The sequence below is a fragment of the Globicephala melas genome, chromosome 7 (assembly GCF_963455315.2).
Source record: "Globicephala melas chromosome 7, mGloMel1.2, whole genome shotgun sequence".
Classification (NCBI taxonomy): Eukaryota; Metazoa; Chordata; class Mammalia; order Artiodactyla; family Delphinidae; genus Globicephala; species Globicephala melas.
The window spans coordinates 69,446,007-69,466,104 of record NC_083320.1 but is presented as its reverse complement, the minus strand read 5'-3'; the positions used below and the strand labels follow the sequence as shown (position 1 = coordinate 69,466,104).

General features: G+C 34.8%; 1 protein-coding gene across 9 annotated transcripts in view; it reads left to right on the top strand.

The window, feature by feature from the left end:
• The window catches only part of SLC4A10 (solute carrier family 4 member 10), a 312,417-nt gene that overhangs the window by 279,198 nt on the left and 13,121 nt on the right, over nucleotides 1-20,098 (top strand). For all 9 annotated transcript variants that reach the window (XM_030852613.2, XM_030852628.2, XM_060302361.1 and 6 more), the window contains 4 exons: nucleotides 6,415-6,666; nucleotides 8,061-8,129; nucleotides 13,337-13,510; nucleotides 14,291-14,413. In XM_030852613.2, the coding sequence (XP_030708473.1) occupies nucleotides 6,415-6,666; nucleotides 8,061-8,129; nucleotides 13,337-13,510; nucleotides 14,291-14,413 (618 nt within the window). The remainder of the gene's footprint in view (nucleotides 1-6,414; nucleotides 6,667-8,060; nucleotides 8,130-13,336; nucleotides 13,511-14,290; nucleotides 14,414-20,098) is intronic.

Below are 20,098 nucleotides of genomic sequence, written 5' to 3'. Positions count from 1 at the left end.
TTGTCTGAGATGTGTAATGTGAGCACTATCATTTATAGGAATATGTTAAATAAAATCAAAAAAATCATTGAATGGTTAAAAGTACTCTGAATCAAACCTTACAAAAACAGAACAGGCACAATCTTGTTTTTTCTGGTATCATGGGATAATTGCCAGCTATCTTCACATACTCTTTAAACTCTAGGAAAAGTTTCATTGTCAGAGCAACAGAAATCATACTTTATAGAATTTTTAAGTATGTTTGTTAGAAAGATTTAAAAATCAGATTGATTGAAGTATTTGATGGGAAGTAGTAATGACATAAGTATAAGAAAGCACAGTTATTTGTAATAAATCTTACTGAAAAGGAATTTTGTCTATTATATTGGGGAGAGTGTGTGTCTCTCTTAAAATAAGGAGTATTCTTTATTCTCTTTGTAGAAAGTAACTTGAGCGTGCTCAAAAACCTTTTTTAAAATGAGTTCATATTCACTTCTTGTTTTGGTCAAAAAATTTTTTGATTATTAAAGATGTATTCTACCAAAATATCACATGAAGTCTTAGGAACTAGACCAGTGATGTGCTGGTACATGTTTAACAACCAGTCCTCTGTGTATAAAAAGAAATACCCTGATTTATAATGTTTGCCGATTTTCATGATGTCAATACTCCCATCGTGGCCCATTTCAAGCTAAAAGAGTGACATCAAAAAATTGGCAGGGAAATATTTGAAAATTAAACAATTGGTTCTTATAAGTCTGTATGAGCTGGCCCCAAAATACTGCTGAACTACATTATTCAATATTAGAAACTTTAAATCATTTACAGCTCTCAAAACAAGAAATTCAGATTTCCAAATTAGTAGTCAACTTATTTAATATCATTCAAAAATATTATTTGCTTTTAAAATATCAGCCTTCTGCAAAAGCAAATACCACCACAACTTAATTATTAAAGTTATGTAGTTGATTAAGTAGATCTATAAAATCGGTGTTAAGAACTTAATGTTGAATGCTGTTAGTCTGCTACTCTCTAAGGAGTAGGAAATCATTTTTCCTAGACACCAGTTTATTTTTTTAAACTGAAAACATCTCTATTTTTCCCATTTCTGTTTTAATTATACACCAAAATTTGTATTTTCATACTACATATGTTGCTTGTTGTTTTTACATAAGAGCATTATAATGGCAATTATCCGATGCCAACAATATAAATATAAATCTGCATTATCATTTTTAATGGCAGTATATATATTTCCTTGTATGGCACATGTTTTAAAATGAACTAAAAGACTCCTGTTTTAGAAAGAAAGTAAGCTATGTAGTCATTGTTTCCCTTTCAAAGGAAGTTGGGGTTTTTTTGGCTTTTATAATTAGACAGAAATATCACTGAGTTAACTGAGAAATTTTCCTTGTAAAATTTTTTTCTAAATATTAGTGGAATCATTAAAACAGAATGTGGAAGTAAATGAAGAATTGCCCAAGGTGATGTTACCTTTTTGGCTGTCCTGTATGCTTGCTGTTTCCAGATCTCTCCACCTTATAAATCACATATTGCTTGCTCCTTGTTCTTCATGAGCCCATGGTAGGCCCTTGACATTCACAGACTTTCCAAAGCTCCACATCAACAAATATACTATATTTACCTCCCCTTTACATATCGTATAGAATAGCTAAAATATAATAAAGCATTCTTTAAGTGGTCCTTTCAAGTATCTGCATTTATAAAATTAAATGTAGAACTAAAGCATTTAATATTTTTGTCACTGAGACAAACTTGAGACTATATTATTAAACTATATTACATTATTTGTACATTACTTTCTATTGTACAAATGACTATGTAATCAAAAGATTCATATTTTACCCCTTAATAGCCTGGATTTAGTAAACAGCAAATCTGGCTTAATCATAAATTTGCTACATTGCCGCAAGCAGAAGAGTTAGACTTTTCTTGGCCACTGTGAGTCTGAACACCCCATTCTCCTCCTTGGATATGGATATTTGCAAAGTAAGTTCCTTCCAGTGAAGACATATTTTATCTACACCGAACACTTTTTTTTTTTTTTTTGGCCTTTAACCCTTGTCTTCTCTAAGCTTCACTACAGTGTGGTCTGCTGCTACTGATTTTCCTGTTAATAACAGCAAAAAATCACTTTCTCAGAATGTTCTTTACTCAGAGTAATGGTTTGTTCCATAGCCACTCTCCCGCCTGTTGCTTCCCTGAAGTGTTTGCACAGTCTCTGGCTTTAACTTGAACCACATTGTCACAAAAAGACACATGTTTCTTGAATATATCCCCAGACCACAAGTTAACCACATTTTCAGCTTTTACTTATTTTTTTTTTCTCCCTTGAAAACCCATTTTTGCCTTGGTTGGAGCATTCCCTGAGATAGTTTAATGAATGATGATTTCTAGCTTCTGTATCAAGCACCTGGTAGAGGCCACATCATGTATCTAAGTCTACATCACATATCCGAGTCACCTAGAAATTCATCATTTCATTCTTTCTCTCTCTCAAACTTATATTTTAGATCTTTTCACTTTTTCTTCACTTCCATTACCAAATCCAGTAGTTGGTTTTCTTTTAGAGGATTTTTTCCTGCCAGTAAAAATCTCTTTATCGTTTTGTGAGTGTTACTGTATACGTAATAAAGCTGTGTTGAGATGAGGAGTCTAGCCCCAACTCACAGGCTAAGTGACTAACTCCTCCCTCAGAACGAAGAATTTCAAGATTAGCAAAACTCTAACTCACTGCACCTCATGATCCTTTGGGTCATTCAAACGTATCAGAAGTTGCAAATGTAAACACTTGAGAATGCAGATTTCATCTATATTGTATATAGACGTCAATTCATACTCTCTCTAGCATTTCTCATTTGTTTGTTTCTTCCCTAGAGAAGTGGAATAAGCATTGGTTAACTGAATCCCTTTGAAAAGGATTAAAAATATCCACTTTTTTAAAAAAAAGTACATTCTCTAAAAGTGGATAGTTAGATATTATCTTTCAGAAAAGAAAGTTTCTGTTAAGATACAACCGTGGGCTTTTCTACATGTTTCTGTAGACAGTTCAGCCTTCTTTTGACATCATTTTTAATAAACAGCAATACAATTCCAGATCACTTGAGTAAATGGATGCATTTGCAACATTCATTTGGCACTACATTCTCTTGATGATTATGGCATTTGATATGTTCTTTTTTGCCCTCTTTGTCAGCCTGGTTCTTCATGTCAATCTATAGTCTTTTATGTGGTTAACTTGACAGATGCAGGAAGTTGCTGCCAAGCTTTGAGACGAATTTTTTCAGCAGTGGCATCTGGGTATCAGATGGTCCTCTTGGCTGGCCTCTTGTCTTGCTGCATGTTGGTTTTAGTGGGGTCTGGTGCAGCATCACCTGTTGCTATGCTCCCTTTTCCTCCCATATGTCCATTTCCCGTGATTCATGGATGAATGTGAGAATAGAAGCTCTGGTTCTGTCTTTATTTCAGAAAAAAAATCTACAGAAATATGTTAGAAGGTGCACAGTTCTCTCTCTGACAAAGGGATACTTCCCTTTGGCTAGCATGCCTATCAGCTAATAATATGGTTACAAAGACCATGTTTTTAAAGACATTTTAAATGAAAGGCAAGAAGAAGGATAATGACTAATTAGTGGAAGTGCCAGAACTGCTTTATTTCCTTTGATTCACATTAAATTAAGATGCTCCCATTGTTGTATAACATAATCGGGGGAAATTGTATTTTTGTTTTTATTATCTACTTGGACTTTACAAAGCTTGCTTTCTAAGTTTAAAAAGGATATTATTCCCTCGGAAAGCATTATTTTGTCTGCTTCCTGCAATCTAGAATCCCACTGTTTACATTTGTATCATATTTTTAAAACACTAAGACAAGAGCTGTAGGAAATCACTCTCATGAAGGCCTTCCTCATATTATTAAGCCATAGGGAGCATGGACCCTGGGAGAGTCCAGGGTGTGCTAAACACACAAGCCTGACTCTCAAGGCCCCGTGTCCTTTGCCCTCCTCTAATGTTTACCTCTCAGCTACTAGCACCTCTTCCATTCTCTCTTAGCAGTACCACAACTTTGCAAAACTGCCCAGGGGGCACCATTCACATTGTATTGCCTCAGCGATGGAGGCTTAAGGGTCAGGTCCTTTGCTGTTTATATTCTTCACACTCCAGAGGTCCCAGGACAAGACACTCCTCTAACTGGTTAAGATGTGGTCCTTTAATGGGACTAAAATTTGAGTTCTACGCAACTACATTTTCCAAAATGTTCTGCAAAAGGGCCAGGGGACCAGAGTATGGCCCTAGTGAAGCTGGTTACACCTATTTGGTCATGCTGACACCAGGGTGTTTCTCTTCCCACCCTCCATCTCTTAATAATGAAAACCTCTCCTGAGTTACTAGCAAAAAAAGGTTTCTAGAGTCATATTCACAAGGGAAATTGAGGTTAGGCATTTGGGTGAACTGGAGCATTGCCCCAGCTCAGCTGACCCAAGGAGGGGTGCCACGGAATTGGTGACAATGCAGGAGGAAAAGGTCCTTATGTGGCATCTCTCATTTTCTCCTCGCTGTCATCTCCTACACTTTTATAATTTGTCAGGGATAAGCAGAAAGGGAAGGAAGTACAACCGATTTTAAGGGTGTTTTTCTTAATAAAACAACAAAAAAAAATAGCAGAAAGAAAACACTGCCATGACAAATACATGTCAGATACTCGGTATGTTTCACCCTCCAGGCTCTAATAGCTTTCAGATTAGCTGGAAACTGCTTGCAGCTTGGTAAAACTGCCTGTAAGAAAAGCCAAAATTATTCCTCTAGAATAATTGGTAAATTTTGCTCGTGTTCATAATACTAATTTTAGCAGCTATATTTATTTTAAAATTATACCTGTTTGATTCTAAAAACTGTTTCAATAATGCATATTTCCTTTTAAAAAAGTCAATCTGTAACTTTATGATTGCTTATTGTACGTCAATGATTGCACTAAAAACTGAGATATACTGAGAAATTGTATGACAAGTTTACCTGCCCTTAAGAAACATTTATATATTTTTATTGAGGATCCTTGAAACAAGTGAGTACAAAAGAGAAATGTATTGTTCAACTGCTAGAATATAATAGCCCCTAACATTTACTGGGTACTTACTAAAATATCAGACATTGTTCTAAATGATGTGCAAAATCATTTGCAAATTATTTAATTCTCACAACAACCCAGCAAGATGTCTCCTGTTATCATCACCATTTTTCAGACAGGGAAACAGAGGCACAAGAAGTTAAATGATTTGCCCAAGATCATTGGTTGAGCCAGCATTTGATTCCAGGCCACCTGTCTCCAGAACTTATACCCGTAAGCATTTTATTACAGCACCTCTCATGAAGTAGTCATTAAGAGTTGGAACATAAAGTACCATTTGCTGCCTCTGAGGCTTTACACTGTCAATTTCCTACAGGGGATGGAGGAAGAGGGTAACTCGGTTCTTCTCCATTCTTCAGTTTGTCTCCTCAGAGAACTCTTAGCTAATCACCCTCCGCTAGGGAGCAGTCTCCAGGTCCCCACACCTCCACATGTCCCTTGCACCCATTTTTCCTCATTTACATTTCCTGCCTGGTTCAAGAAATCCTCTGGAGGCCAGTGATAGCACAGGAGGATCATAGAGGAGATAGAAAACACAAAAACTATCACTTTAAGGAGAGGCCAAATTTTTCCAGTGCTGAAACTGAAACAGATGAGAACAAGATGCAGTAGTAATATATTAAGATAAAAATGAGTATATATGGAAGTTTAGGTTCTATGATATTATTTTTCCCAGTAAAAGTCAACCATTGAGACAAAACAGGGCAATTGGAAACTGAGGGTTTAAGAAGAGTTTTTCTTTAGGAGATATTAACAGAAAGGCTTCTTGGGTATTGTCAGGAAGTGGTTTCTAGTCACAACCAAGCCATTCTTAGCTCTGCTGTGGACACAGCCCATACTTTGTTTTCTCAGCCTGATGCCTGGTATATAATTGATGCTCAATATTTTTCATATGAATTAATGATGAAAGACTAGACATATGAATTGCAAATTAACCTGCCCATTTAAGGAACCAAAGTGAAGTGACTGTATTTGATAATGACTTTACCTATTCAATAGAAGTAGAATGGAAACTAATGTACCATTAAGCCAGAATTACATTAAACCTATTAAAATATGTAGAAGCCACTATAATCATAATTGCAGTAGGAACACCTGCAACTTTTCTTTAAGTAGATTATATATTTTGAGACTGTTATCTTTTTAATTTATTTTGCATTTTAGAATCAGTTATACAAGATTCAAGATAGTATCTCTTTTCTATTCTTTACTATTCCATGGTGGTGGTGTCATTGGTCTCTATGCCAAATTCAGGTAGTATGAGAATCCTCTTTTCTTTCTCTTAACAGAAAGGTTGTGGGTACCATCTGGATCTATTAATGGTGGCTGTCATGCTTGGTGTGTGCTCCATCATGGGCCTGCCGTGGTTTGTGGCTGCCACTGTCCTCTCCATCACTCATGTCAACAGCCTAAAACTGGAATCAGAATGTTCAGCTCCAGGAGAACAACCCAAATTTCTTGGCATTCGGGAGCAAAGGGTTACTGGGCTTATGATTTTTATTCTTATGGGTTCATCAGTCTTTATGACCAGTATTCTGAAGGTAATGAAATCTGCCTTTATGAATTTGAGAGAAGGAAGAATATATTTATTATTGTTTAAGAAATTTCATTTGAATCTAAGCCATCAATTTGTAAATATTGTACGGCATGTGACAAAAGTGATGAATTTTTACCATGTTTATATAGCTTCTTAACAAGGGAAATTATGTGCTATATTTTAGAATCCTTAAATACATAAAAAAATTAAATCTGGCAGAGTAAAATTTGTGGAAATTATTATTGTAATTTTGAAATGAAAATCAGGTTATGGGAAAGAGTCACTCATCTCTGACTGACTTGTGACCTGAGTTTACTGTAGGCCTACACAAAATAAAGTTTCTATTTTCTTGTCAGTGGACAGATATATTTGCAGTTAATATTACTTAATATAAGGTGGAGGTACAGAGATAAGCAATGCCATGGTCACGGCCACATATGCAGTTTTGTATTTTAAATGTTTCATAAAACTACTACATGAACATCATTATTATACATACTTATTTTTTATGTTTCAAGTAGTTGAATCCTGAACTTTCTGAATGTATTTGGGTTTATTAAACCCCATCATAATTTTACTAACAGCTATTTTTCTGTGTATAAAATTAATCTCAATTTATGAAATAAAGTATGTCTCACTTCTATCCTTAAATATAAAATAAAATAAAATAAAATAGTTGAATCCATTTTAAAGAGCATTAAAGAGTAATTGTTTTGTCATATAATTTTGACAGGTACTTCAAAGGTGTGTTCATTGTATTTTAAATTATAACTCATTTTAGTTGTCCATACTTCGAAAATTCTAATTGAATTATTTAATAATTTATACAAGTTTACCTTTATTTAATAATTTACACAATTTGCAAGAACTAATTTCTATGTTATATAAGTAATTATAGAGAAAAAAATGATGCTGAGGTATTCCAATAAAAAGAGAAAAATTGAACAATCCACATGTTTACAAGTATCTGGTAAAGTGTAGGAACAATGTCTAGATGTTAGCTCCATCCTTCACCTTTAATCTAAATATCTTACCATTGTGAAACAAAATTCAAATTTCCCTAAAGCAGCATAATAATAATAGTTAATATTTATTGTTTATTACGTATCATATGTGTTTTTATTGGTTTTGACCTATTAAATACTTATAACAGACCTATTATTATCCCTTTTTAGATATTGGGAAACTAAGGCACAGAGAGCTTAGGTAACTTACCTAAGGTAATGCAGCTAAAAAGTGCTTAGAGCTGGGATTTTAACCCATGTCTTCTGGCTCTGCCCTATACTGCTTCTAAAATATTTATTTATTTTTCTGTGTTTTTCTTTGGAAGTGCAGAATATATTGACCACATTATATTTGAAAATAACTTGTGCCTTTTTTCTAATTGTTCTTTTACAGTTTATTCCTATGCCAGTGCTATATGGAGTGTTCCTTTATATGGGTGCTTCATCACTAAAAGGGATTCAGGTAAATTACAGTAATACAAGCACATCTGTGATGACTTATCTTAAGGTCTGTTGATGCTAAGTCATGTGGTAGCTAAAAAAATGCCATTATCTGAGGAGCAGCTTTCAGACTACAATTAAATTTCTTCAAACTGGTTCATAATCTGAGGATACTTTTGTTTACTATGAGTATATTAAAACTGTAAAAGGTTTAGACTTTATAATCCTTTTAGAAAAAGATAGCAGTACATTTAAAAATATATCCAAATACTTTAGATCTTTGATACTGTGATCATGTATGTGGACACCTATCTATGAAAACAGAAAAAAAATTTTGCACAAAGATGTTCCTTGTAACACATATTATCAAAATATTGGAAACAACCCAATTATTCAACAGCAGTAAAATAATTAAGCTATCTAAGGAACATTAGTTTAAAATTGATAAATATGATGACTATAAAAATAACACAGTAAAGATGCTTATGACAAAGTGAAATGCAAAGTGAAAAAGTGGAAAAATGAGTTGTAGCTATGATAGGTTTATAAAACTGTGAGTGTGGGTGGATTAAGAAGGAAGGTAGAGAAATAAAGACAATTTATTAAGGTAATGAGCTCCTGGGTGATATTTTTTCCTTTTATGTTTGTTTTCCTGTTGTTATTACAATTGTCTTTATAGAATTATTTTGTAAATTAATAAAGAAAACCTTATTAATTGTTTAAGTATTGGTTAAATAAATATAGTTTTTGTATTAATTTCCCATTGCTACATTACAAATTGCTATAAAACTTAGTGGCTTAAAACAGTAAACATTTATTATCTCACGGTTTCTGTGGGTCATGAATTTGGGAACTTACTAGCTGGGTGATTCTGGCTCAAGATGTCTCACGTGGTTGCTATCAAGATGTGGACAAGAGCTGCAGTCATTTGAAGGCTTGAATAGGACTAGAAGGTGTATGTCCAAGATGGCTTATCATATAGCTGAGGGCAAGAGACATTAGTTCCTCTCTGGCTATTGGTAGGAGGCCTCTCCATCAGACACTTAAATGTCCTCACACTAGAGAAGCTAACTTCCATCCCAGTGAACAATACAAGAGAGAGAATGAGGGCAAAGTCACTGTGCCTATTGACAATCTCCAAAGTTACGCACGGTCACTTCCACTTTTTTTCTATTTGTTAGAAGCAAGTCATTGTGTCCAGTTCGCACGCACAGGGAGGGAAATTAGAGTCCATCTCTTGAAGAGAATAATACCAAAGAATCTGTGGACACATTTCAAAAGTACCACAAGATTATTCTAAATTTTTACGGAGGCTGTTGACAAATTATTCCTGCTTATGTTACTGTAGTGGGTTGAATAGTGCCTCTTTCCACCATTCATATCCACCTGGAATCTCACAATGTGACCTTATTTGGAAATAGAGTCTTTGCAGATGTAATTAGTTATGGATTTCAAAATGAGCTCACCCTGGATTTAGGGTGAACCCTAAATCCAATGACTGGGGTCCTTATAAGAAGAGGAGAGGAGAGGACACAGAGAGACATAGGGAAGAAAGCCACATAAAGGTGGAGGCAGAGATTGGAATTTTGCCACTACAAGCCAAGGTACATCAGGAACCAACAGAAGCTGGAAGAGGCAAGGAAATTTTCTTCCCTACTGCCTTCAGAGGGAGCATGGCCCACCAACACTCTGATTTTGGAATTCTGGCCTCCACACTGTGAGAAAATAAATTTCTATTGTTTAAGCCACCAAGTTGTAATTTGTCACAGCAGCACTAGGGAACTAACACAGGTTTCGACTTAAATTTGCCTTTGAATCATCTTGTTTTATAACAACATTATTGTTCCAAAACACTTAAATTTTCTTGAAAAAGAGACTACTTTTGAGGATTATTTACTGTAACGTACAGTTTGTTTTTGTTGGCTAAAAGTCAATATAAAGTACCACGTTTTCTTTGACAAGCCAGACTCACTGCCATTCAGAGACCTACAGAGGAACAGTCATCTGAATAAGTGCTATGAATTTGTCAAATTAACACTTTTTAAGTGGAGCACAGGGTGCTGGATGGTGAACTGCGGTTCAACAACAGACCACAAGAGAAACTGAAATAGAGAAGTTTATCACTCACAGGTCTACACAGGAAGTACCTGGCCTTGAGGGGCCGCATGGGGAGGTCCAGACAAAGTGAAGACAGAGAGAGGGAGACAGGACTTGGGACACATGCTTTTATTAGGGTCAGTGGGTGGAGTGCTTTGGGGTTGCTGGGCTAAGGCCGAATTGGACTCTTCAAATCAAAAGAGCAGGGTTTTGGTAAGCTTTGTGGGAGTCTTATCTAAGGGGTGTATAAGGAGAAGGCAGTGGGGGGCAGGGGTGGTTGCTGATCACAAGGGCCGTTGGAGAAGCTACGTCAGGAACTTATATCTATTTGCGACTCTACAGGCAGCTAAGACGTACACTTGCATGAGGGGTTAGGGTAGTTTAAGGTCACCTCAGGCTGCTTGATCAAACAAAATGGATGATAAGGCAGCAACACTATGGAATAGCTTAGCTAAACTCTCAACACTGAGGGACAGGCAGCACAGGAACTCTTTTCCTGAATAAACAACTAACCAGCTTCTGCCTTTGGGAGAAGGAAAACCACTTTAGCCTTAGGATACTACTGAATGTCAGAACCGAGGCAAAACTTTAATATGAAGTTACTGTAAGATCACTGAACACCCAAAGTACATAGCATGACTCTGTTCAGCCTGCCACTGGGTAAAATTAACTTGGGAGAAGGAGATGGTTGAGAAGTGTTATGCATTTAATTTTACTCAAACTACATTTAATTTGCTCAGCTGTAACTTCATGTATGAAAAATATATTTTAAAAGAATTGGTTTGGTAAGGCAGATAGGGAAGAGTATTGAAAAGGTTTTGTTTATTTGTTTTGCTGGGTTTTTTTAGGTGTTTTTTGCCTTTGGCAGAGGTTCCATGAGTACTAATTTCAACCGTAAGTGAAAAGTATTTATTCTTAGGCCTCGGGCTCACATCAATACAGCAGCAGAAGTTTAAGAAACAAAGTAAAATCATTTTAATAGGCTGCAACAGGTTTTTCCCCCTAATTCCACTCACATGATTTTATACCCGTGAGGTTTGGAACTAAACAAGAATGTCAAATTTTGGAATTATTTGGGGTGTGAATCTTTCAAATGAAAATTGAGGTCAACATTATCAAAGGCCCATGAGAAAAGTACAATGAGTTCTAAATAGCACCAATGAAACAGCAAATAGGGTTTCACACTGAGAAACAGAGTTAGTGAAAATTTAAGTGAGCCCCAAACTCAGGGAGTTGAAATTCCTATTTGGTATTTTGTGGTTCACTGGATGGGGAAATGGGATACTGATATTAGGACAAGATCAAAGGCAAATGCAAAACTCAGAATACGTTTAGCATGATTATCATTACTTGAGTAATAATAATTAAAAATGTGCCGAATATCAACCGTTCAGGAAGCATGTCAATTTGTTACCCTGTTTGTTGGAGGGCTCTATGTGTTACCTGTTCAGTAATATTAAGAAACTTATCTAGGCTTCTCACTGTGCAACATGGCAGAAAAAACAGATTCGTGTTCTCATGAATGCTGTTTCTGTACTCTGATATATAACCACATTTATATTCACTCCAGCACTTCAGGAATCCAAAGTAAAGCAAATGTGCCATTTAAGCAATAACAAGTGAAGCACTCACACACTGAAGTACATTTATGCAATAACATAACTTCACAAATGGAGAAATGGTGGCTGGGAAAAATTAGTTCTATAGAAATTGAAACATTCGGTTATAACCCCAAGGATTTTACTTTATTTCTTCCCTATTGCCACCTCCACCACGCAGAGTTTTATTTATTTAATGACATGTAATTTTAAGACATATTTAGGTGGTAGAAATAAAAAGACCCAGTGAAATATTTGTGAACAATATAGAAATGGATAAACCAGAAACAAATTCAGCACTTAGTACTCTGCATAGAAGGTTTTCAACAAATTTTTTGGAATGTATAAATGAATATGAATGAATAAATGAACAGTGGATGGGCTAAACTATGTATGATTCTGGTTTAGAAGCCTGAGGGAAGGTCATGCTGCACACAGAAGGAAAGATGGGTTTATGTTGAATTTGGGATATTAGGAGGCTTTGGTAAAACATGATTTTTTTTTTAACATCTTTATTGGACAAACATGATGTTTTGCCACTAACACTTACTTGACTTCATGGGCATTTGTTCCTTGGCATATTAGAGTAATTTTGGAATATTTGATGAGAATTGCTTACAATTTTCTTATATAAAGTAGCTAAGGACTAAATCTGATATTACTCTTAAAATGCATAGGAGATATTCCTGTAGAAATGGTATGATATAGAACTGACTGATTGAAACTGTCATTTTCTGAATCATCGCTTCTTGTTGGAAATATTGAAAACTGCAAAATTTGGCCTGAGAAAATTAAACAAAATGATCCACATAAAATAAAGCTAACATGCGGTACAGTTTGTTGATAAGTAAAATGTGATTGAAGATCAAATTTGATCAAGAAATTAAACGGAGTTAAAATTTGCTCTGAAAAATACTTTATTAACAATAATTCATCTAGGTTAAATCTTTATGGCCAAGATGTTTGTATTTTTAGAAACAGCACCGAAACCTTGTTGGGGATCAAAGTGGCAAGGCCAAAACAGCAGAGTCAAACTAAGGAGGTCAGGACATCCTACTCAGCAGCTGGTTGTGGGTTGAGAGCTCAAGACAGACAGAGCTGAAGTAGAGTTGAGGTCTGAAAGTCTTTAGCAAGTACGTGAAAATTGAAACAATGGGAACGGATGAGCTATTCAGGAAAGAAGAGTCCAGGAAACCCTAGTGCTTAAGGGGCAGGTAAAAGAAGAAATTGTGATGTGATGATGAAGAGGATGATGATAATGTTTTCTTTCAAGGCTATACTCTCTGAGGGAGCAACATTTAGCATTGGCTTTAATGTTATTAAACTCTTTTAAATTATAACATGTGTCCATATTCAAGAAAATGTGGGATATTATAAAACTGAAACTGTATTATTTCAGAGTGTACGCTTAACAATAGTATTGTCCTGATGTCAACTTAAGTGTGATCTACCATATATTGGACCATAGTATACATTTACTTATCCTACTTCTATTGCTGTCTGTAAAAAGCAATTTAGTCTGTTTATCTTCTAGTTCTTCGATAGAATAAAGCTCTTCTGGATGCCTGCAAAACATCAACCAGATTTTATATATCTAAGGCATGTACCACTTCGAAAAGTCCATCTCTTCACAGTTATTCAGATGAGTTGCCTTGGCCTTTTGTGGATAATAAAAGTTTCAAGAGCTGCTATTGTCTTTCCCATGATGGTATGAAACTGCTAACTCAACTCTTTTTCTCCTCCTCTGATTTTCTGCTCTCTTTGAAAATCCATGAACAAACTGGATCAATAGAATAATTTTGAACAATTTTTGGAAATCTTGGTATAAACTTTAGCCACTAAAACTAGTAACTAAGATTGGGTTTCAGATTATATATGAATTTCAGTGATTCATACTAGCTTCATCTCTATCATTCTGAATATTAGCAGTAGTTTGAATTAATTGAAGTTGGATGGAAGACGTAAACTTTCAAAATTTAACTTTACAGATATACTAGCAAATTTGAAAATGTAAGGGGATTTTTGAAATTAAATTTTTTTAACATCTTTATTGGAGTATATAAAATCAAATTTTATTAACTATTTTAAACCAGTTTCAAATACTTCAAAAATAAAATGAACTTGAATTACTATAAGTAATTTAAAATATCATCAGCATAGGTAATAATGATTTAATGTTCATTTAAAATAATGTAAACTACTAACTATGTGTATTTAAGGAAACAGTCAAATATATAGTTTTTTTCATTGCTTCTTTAAATGACTTGTATAATGGGTAAAATGATAGCCATTATTCTGGAGATGTGGTAAGAAAAGGAAGTGAAGGAAGCAAAAGTACACTCAATATCTTTTATACGCACATATCTTCAGATTTCACTTTAATGTCAGCCCTAATTGAAGTTGACTTGTTTGTACCAAAAAACAAACAAATCTAAACCTTCCATTTATATTTTTTCCCTGTTTTAAACTGCTTTATTATTTACTTCAGGTGTTAGCTCTGGTATTTGTAAGAAAGTTGATGGACTTGCTGTTTACCAAACGGGAACTCAGCTGGTTGGATGATTTAATGCCTGAGAGTAAGAAAAAGAAACTAGAAGATGCTGAAAAAGAAGTAAGTCAGAGCAAAATCAGTATCTTATAAAGAAAAGAAAAAGGAACACTTGCACAGTAATAGCTCTTTGCAAAGCTAAATTTTTGTGTTTAGCTTTAGATAGTGACTACTAACAAACACAGGTGGACTATTTTGGAAGATTGATGTTTAAAATCATCAAGCTGGAACTTGAACAGAGAGAGGACAAATCTTACATGAGTAAACCAAACCCTAATGAAATATGCAAATACTTTGTCCTTCACTATCCTTATAACTGCAAAGTTTATTTTTCTGATTCCTCCCTTCAGGATTTCAGAAACTTATTGATGCTTAAATTTTTCCAAATTATAGTCATGCAATGATTGCTTTTTGGTTGAATATGTGAGAAGAAAAAAAAAAGACATTATTACTGTTGGTATTTTCCTAGGGAGCAAAGTTTTAATAAAAAGATTCTAATTCTAATTAAAAGATTAAATTAGTTATTCTTGAAATAGATGAAATACTTAAGAGGAAAACACGTTGATCTGATTTGCTTTCAAAGTGCTTTGAGTAAATGTTGTTAGAGAAACTTTGGGTATTTAATTACTTTCACAGACTGCTGATTTATCCTATTCTGTTTCATATGTTAAAACAATTGGTTTTAAGTTTTATGACTTATTTAAATTAGTGTATAAGCCTGGGTCTATTTTGAAGGCTAGTAATCATAATATTTTTAAAGTATGTAAAAACTAAAAAGAGTAAAAATGAAAAAAATGACAAGTTCATCATTTAGCAGAATGATCGGGTCCATAGATTGTAAAATATAAGAATAAAATTTTCATGTAACTGGAAATAAATATGAAAGAAAATACTTGGTGAGACTTACGCATTATTCTTTCCATTTTTTCTTCTCCTATACGGCAGTCAGTAAATGTATTCAGTTTCCTACCTGTGGTGTATTTTCTCAAACCATAGGTATATTCCTCTTTCCTTTGGGGAATTTGTTTGCAAACATTTCAATGGTCTTAGGTTTTACTTAGCCATTAGATGAGTCCAGATTAGGCCACAGAGTCTAATGGATTACAGATAAGTCTACATAATATGTGACTGTCTGGCATTTCTTCACTTTTCCATGTTGTCCTATTACCGACAACGGATTCCACATTTAAAGATTGATCGTAATGGTGTATCTTAATTCTATATGACTATTTCAATTTTCCCAAATGTTGTAGAAGTCATACTTAGTATCATACTTCTAGCAATACTTATATAATGTTAAAAATGTCATTATAAAATTATCATGTTTCTTTATTTTTGTAAGTTTGATATATTCTTAAGTATGAGAATTTTTTAAAAATAGTGCTTTAACTATTTTTCCAAGTTGATATATTCTCATTTAAGTATGAGAGTTTTTTTTTAATAGTGCTTTAACTAAGATATTTGGATAATTTCTGTTTGTTTTTAGGGCTTTAGTAAAGGTATGCTCTCATCCTCAGGTACTGTTCAAGAAGAATATGACAGAATTTGGTGTAAGATAAATGTAAATAAATAAACACAAGAATATAGAAACACTAAAGCCTTAAAGTATCCATGCTTGACATAATTAAAATTTATTCAGGTTGAAAACAATTTCTAAGAAGGTTTAAATTCCAAGGAAGACAACTTTGAATACAAAACTCATTGACCACAAGCTTCCGCGTAGTCTTTCTGATAATGAGAATGTTAAGTATTCTGATGCAGTAACTTACAAATGTAATTTTGCTTTATTTTCCTGCTTTGACTTCCTGTCAAATATCTCGACTAATTCTGTAGGAATAAGCTAGCAACACCCCCAGGCATACAATCATTCCTTTTACAGCATTCTCCTTAGGCCATATCCATACCGTGGAACATTCTTGCCCTTCTAAAACTTTGTAAAAAGAAAAATAATATGTATATATAATATATTATGCTTAATATTCTTCCCTTTTTTCATTCAAAGAAAATTTCAGATTCTTCCTTTATATATCTGTGAAATAGGAGAGAACAAATTTGACAGTAGTCATAAATGTATTAGAATCTGCCGTTTCCATTGCCCAGAACCATTCACATAGCTACATATGTATGGTACTTATATGTATGTGTGCCATATGTCCATTTTGGAATTTATTAACTTCAGATAGGCAGAGATGCTATGTAATGAGCTTCTAACCTTTTTATATTATGAACCCATTGTACACCAGTGGGGTGTTGACTGTTTTCTGATTGTTATAAAGATTTTAGAAGTAATTAAATATTACCAAAATTCCTAGAACTCAAGTTTTCTAAAAGGATTCAAAAAGAGATTAAAGATTTATTGAGGCAAAGTTACAGCTGTATCCTTCGGTTCGGCGTATGAGAAAAAGTAAGGGAAAATGCCTTGTAATACATTAATCAGGCAGGTTTACAGACCTTTAAATTCTCAAATAGATTAATATGATGATACTTTAATGTGATCCTCAGTACATGGAAAGAAACAAGTAAACAAATAATACAGTCAAGAAATAATCCATAATTGAACATTAAAATATAGTCTGACCAGTGCAAAGAAAGAAAATTCTCCATCTGAGAAGTGTAGAGAGAAAAGTTAAATTAAAGATATTAACTTTCTAACTTGGAATTAGTATTAAAAGAATATGATCAGTATAGAGAGTTGGAAGATTTAAGAAGGATTACACTAAAACTTGGATTCTGGTTGAATTTCTACTTGGTCACCCAGATCTCGGTATTCCATTTGCTTGAGGCTATGGTCTCCACCGAAGGATGTGATCTTCTTACTTGGCATCTTATACCAAGGCTCAGTCTTCCAAGAGATTGTATATTAACATGGTAAATGAACAAGTTCTTCAAAAAGTGTTGCATTTCTGCAATTACTCAAATTAATTGCATAACTTTGATTGTGATCTGGAAAGATGGTAAAGAGCAGAAATGTCTCAGCTCCCTGAGACTTGAATTTAAAATAGTCTCACCTCTTGTCCTTTTGATGATAGTTACAAGCTTGTACCTTTATCATCCAAGGTTTTACTATCAGTAGCCCACTTCTGGTCTTATGGCACTGAGAAAACATTAGTTTGACCTTAAAATTCAATAATGAGTTAAGCAGAATAAATAGCTACACAGGCCAGTCCAAGGTCGCAGAGCTTCTGTTCCAAATTTTCATGTACTTCATGCATATGCATATGCATATGCTTCAGTTTTTAGAAAGAAAGGATTATAATCAGGATAGAAATGAATATTGGAACCCTGACATTTTGCACATTGCTCTGTGTAAAGGGAAGACTGCAGAATCAAATTCTGGATGTCCAAATGTGCTCAGAGTACCAACACGCTTTCCTTCCTACTTCAGTATTCTCTAGGACATTGTACACATTTGACAAAAGAGCTGCTGTTAAAGCAGTAAGCCCCAGCAGAATGTTTGCTCCTCGGTGAGGGAGAAGGAGGTTAACGTTAGATAAATCCTGGAAATTCAACTCTGTGCAGTGATCATGATATTGACACCTCTTGGTTTGTGGGAGGTTCACTCTAACATACATGCTGTAGGGAAAAAAAGGAGGGGGGGGCGAGTGGGACTTGTGATCTGTATGAAGCAGTCTCATGAGCAAGGCCAAGAAGATGGAAAAGCAATCTAAAAACAAGTGCCATTAAACAAATTAGAGAATGTGTCTTACTGCTCAGAAAGATCAGAATTGGTTGTGGATTTGGGAAGCATGGCCTAATGATTGCACAGGCAAATGTTATTTCTAATTGAATCTTAGAGCAAGGCAAGCATATTCTTCTTCCTCAAGCAGTGGTTTTCAAAGTGTAGTCCCATGACCTCTGCTGTATCAGCCAACACCTGTCAACTTGTTACAATCTGAATTCTAAACCTACTGAGTTAAAACTCTGGAGATAGGGCCAGATTCTGTGTTAACAAGACCTCCAGATGATTCTGAGGTGTGCTAAAATTTAAGGCAAGACCTTTCCTAAACCCACAGACTTTACCTCACCAGAATATAGTCTTCTAAATCCAAGAATTATTGTATTTTATAATAATTTAGATAAGTCAATTAGAGAAACTGAATCAAATATTCTGATGAAAAAACATGTTGCATCCATGAATTCTGTATAGACTACTTCTCCTCCGTATTTTTTCTTTTCAGTTTTCATTGTTAAAGTGAGTTGTCGTATGTATTGGCTCTTCTACATATTGGAAATTTTAAGGAATACCTCTTATAAATATAACATTTTATGGTTTACAAATTATTATAAGTGTGTATGTATGTGTGTGTGTGTGTGTGTGTGTGTGTGTGTGATGCTTGTAGCATTATCTATTCTATTAGTAATTGGGGAAGGAAATGATCAAACACTTCGTAGGTTCTGTAGGCCCTGTTGTCTTCTTGGGTAAAAATAAAGGGGTTAAACTTGATTTCTGAAGTCCCTTCCGTTTTTTAAGATCTATGAATTCTAAAACTGCTGAATGTTATCTCTCTCTAATACGATAGACATCTTTATGAACATTGGCTCTGTGCTGCTGTTGTTTGTACTTTGAGCTATTTGAGGGCTCCTACACAGATACAGACTTTACATGAGAAATGGATACAGTAACAGATGTTACCTATTTCATTAGGTAGAACATTTGTTAGGTATCATAATATATGAATTGTATCTTTTACACTGTCACAAACTATAATTCAGATTCATGATGTAATTTTATATATAAGATCGTATTCATCAAAACACACCACGATTTAACCCTGATTTTATTTTCCTTTTCTACTCAGCACAGGCCTTTGGCCCCAACCAGGCTAGTTGTTCATTGTCGTGCAAACATGTCCTATTTATTCCTACCTTTTATCCTTGACCCATATTGTATCTTCCCACCTAAATTTCTTCCTTTCTATTACCAAACTGATCAGATAAGACTGGCCCAGATACCACTGCCTCTGGTCCTATCCTTCTCATCCTCTGAGAGTAGAGTTTATGGCTTTCTTTTCATTGTTGTATACCCAGTACCTAGCAGATTACCTGTCTTGAAGATCATGCTTAATACGTATTTGCTGAATGGATTCATGAATAGCTCCTGGATTATTCTTTTTATTCACTGTGTGCCTAGCACATAATACATGCTCAGTAAATATTTGAGTGCTATTGAATAGATTTGTTTTTAAGCCTCTATTTTTCTGCCTTTTACTGGATATAGCATTAACTGTCCTTCACTTATGTAGTATCCGAACAATGCTTTGACCCTCTCAATTAAAAGATGGTGTTCAAATCAGAATATGGACATTCCTCTAGTCAAATTGGCAAAACCCCTCAGGTGCTCTTGGGAAAATTTTGATCATCATCCTTTGTAAAATCTCCATGTTGTAGAGCTCAGCATATTTTTTGATGGACACTGTGTAAATGAAATGCTGAATGGAACTCATTTTAGGATACTTCAGACTTATAAAGTGAAGGATACCCAGTAAGCTTTTTTGCTTTCTCTCTCTTTTCCTGTATGATTGAGATAAACTAGGTTGTGATTGTCATGACGGCTGGTGCCTGGTTTGACTGCTCCTCCCCAGAAAGTCTCAATTTTTGGCTTCCTCACAGTGCTGCCTAGGATGCAGCCGGCCCTCTATCCCCGAGCTCTGGGGCCCACCCAGCTTCCTTCTGGCACTGAAGGCAGCGGCTGCTCTGCCACCCTTCTCTTCAGATAAGCATGGCTTGGAAATGCTATCTTTAGAGGTG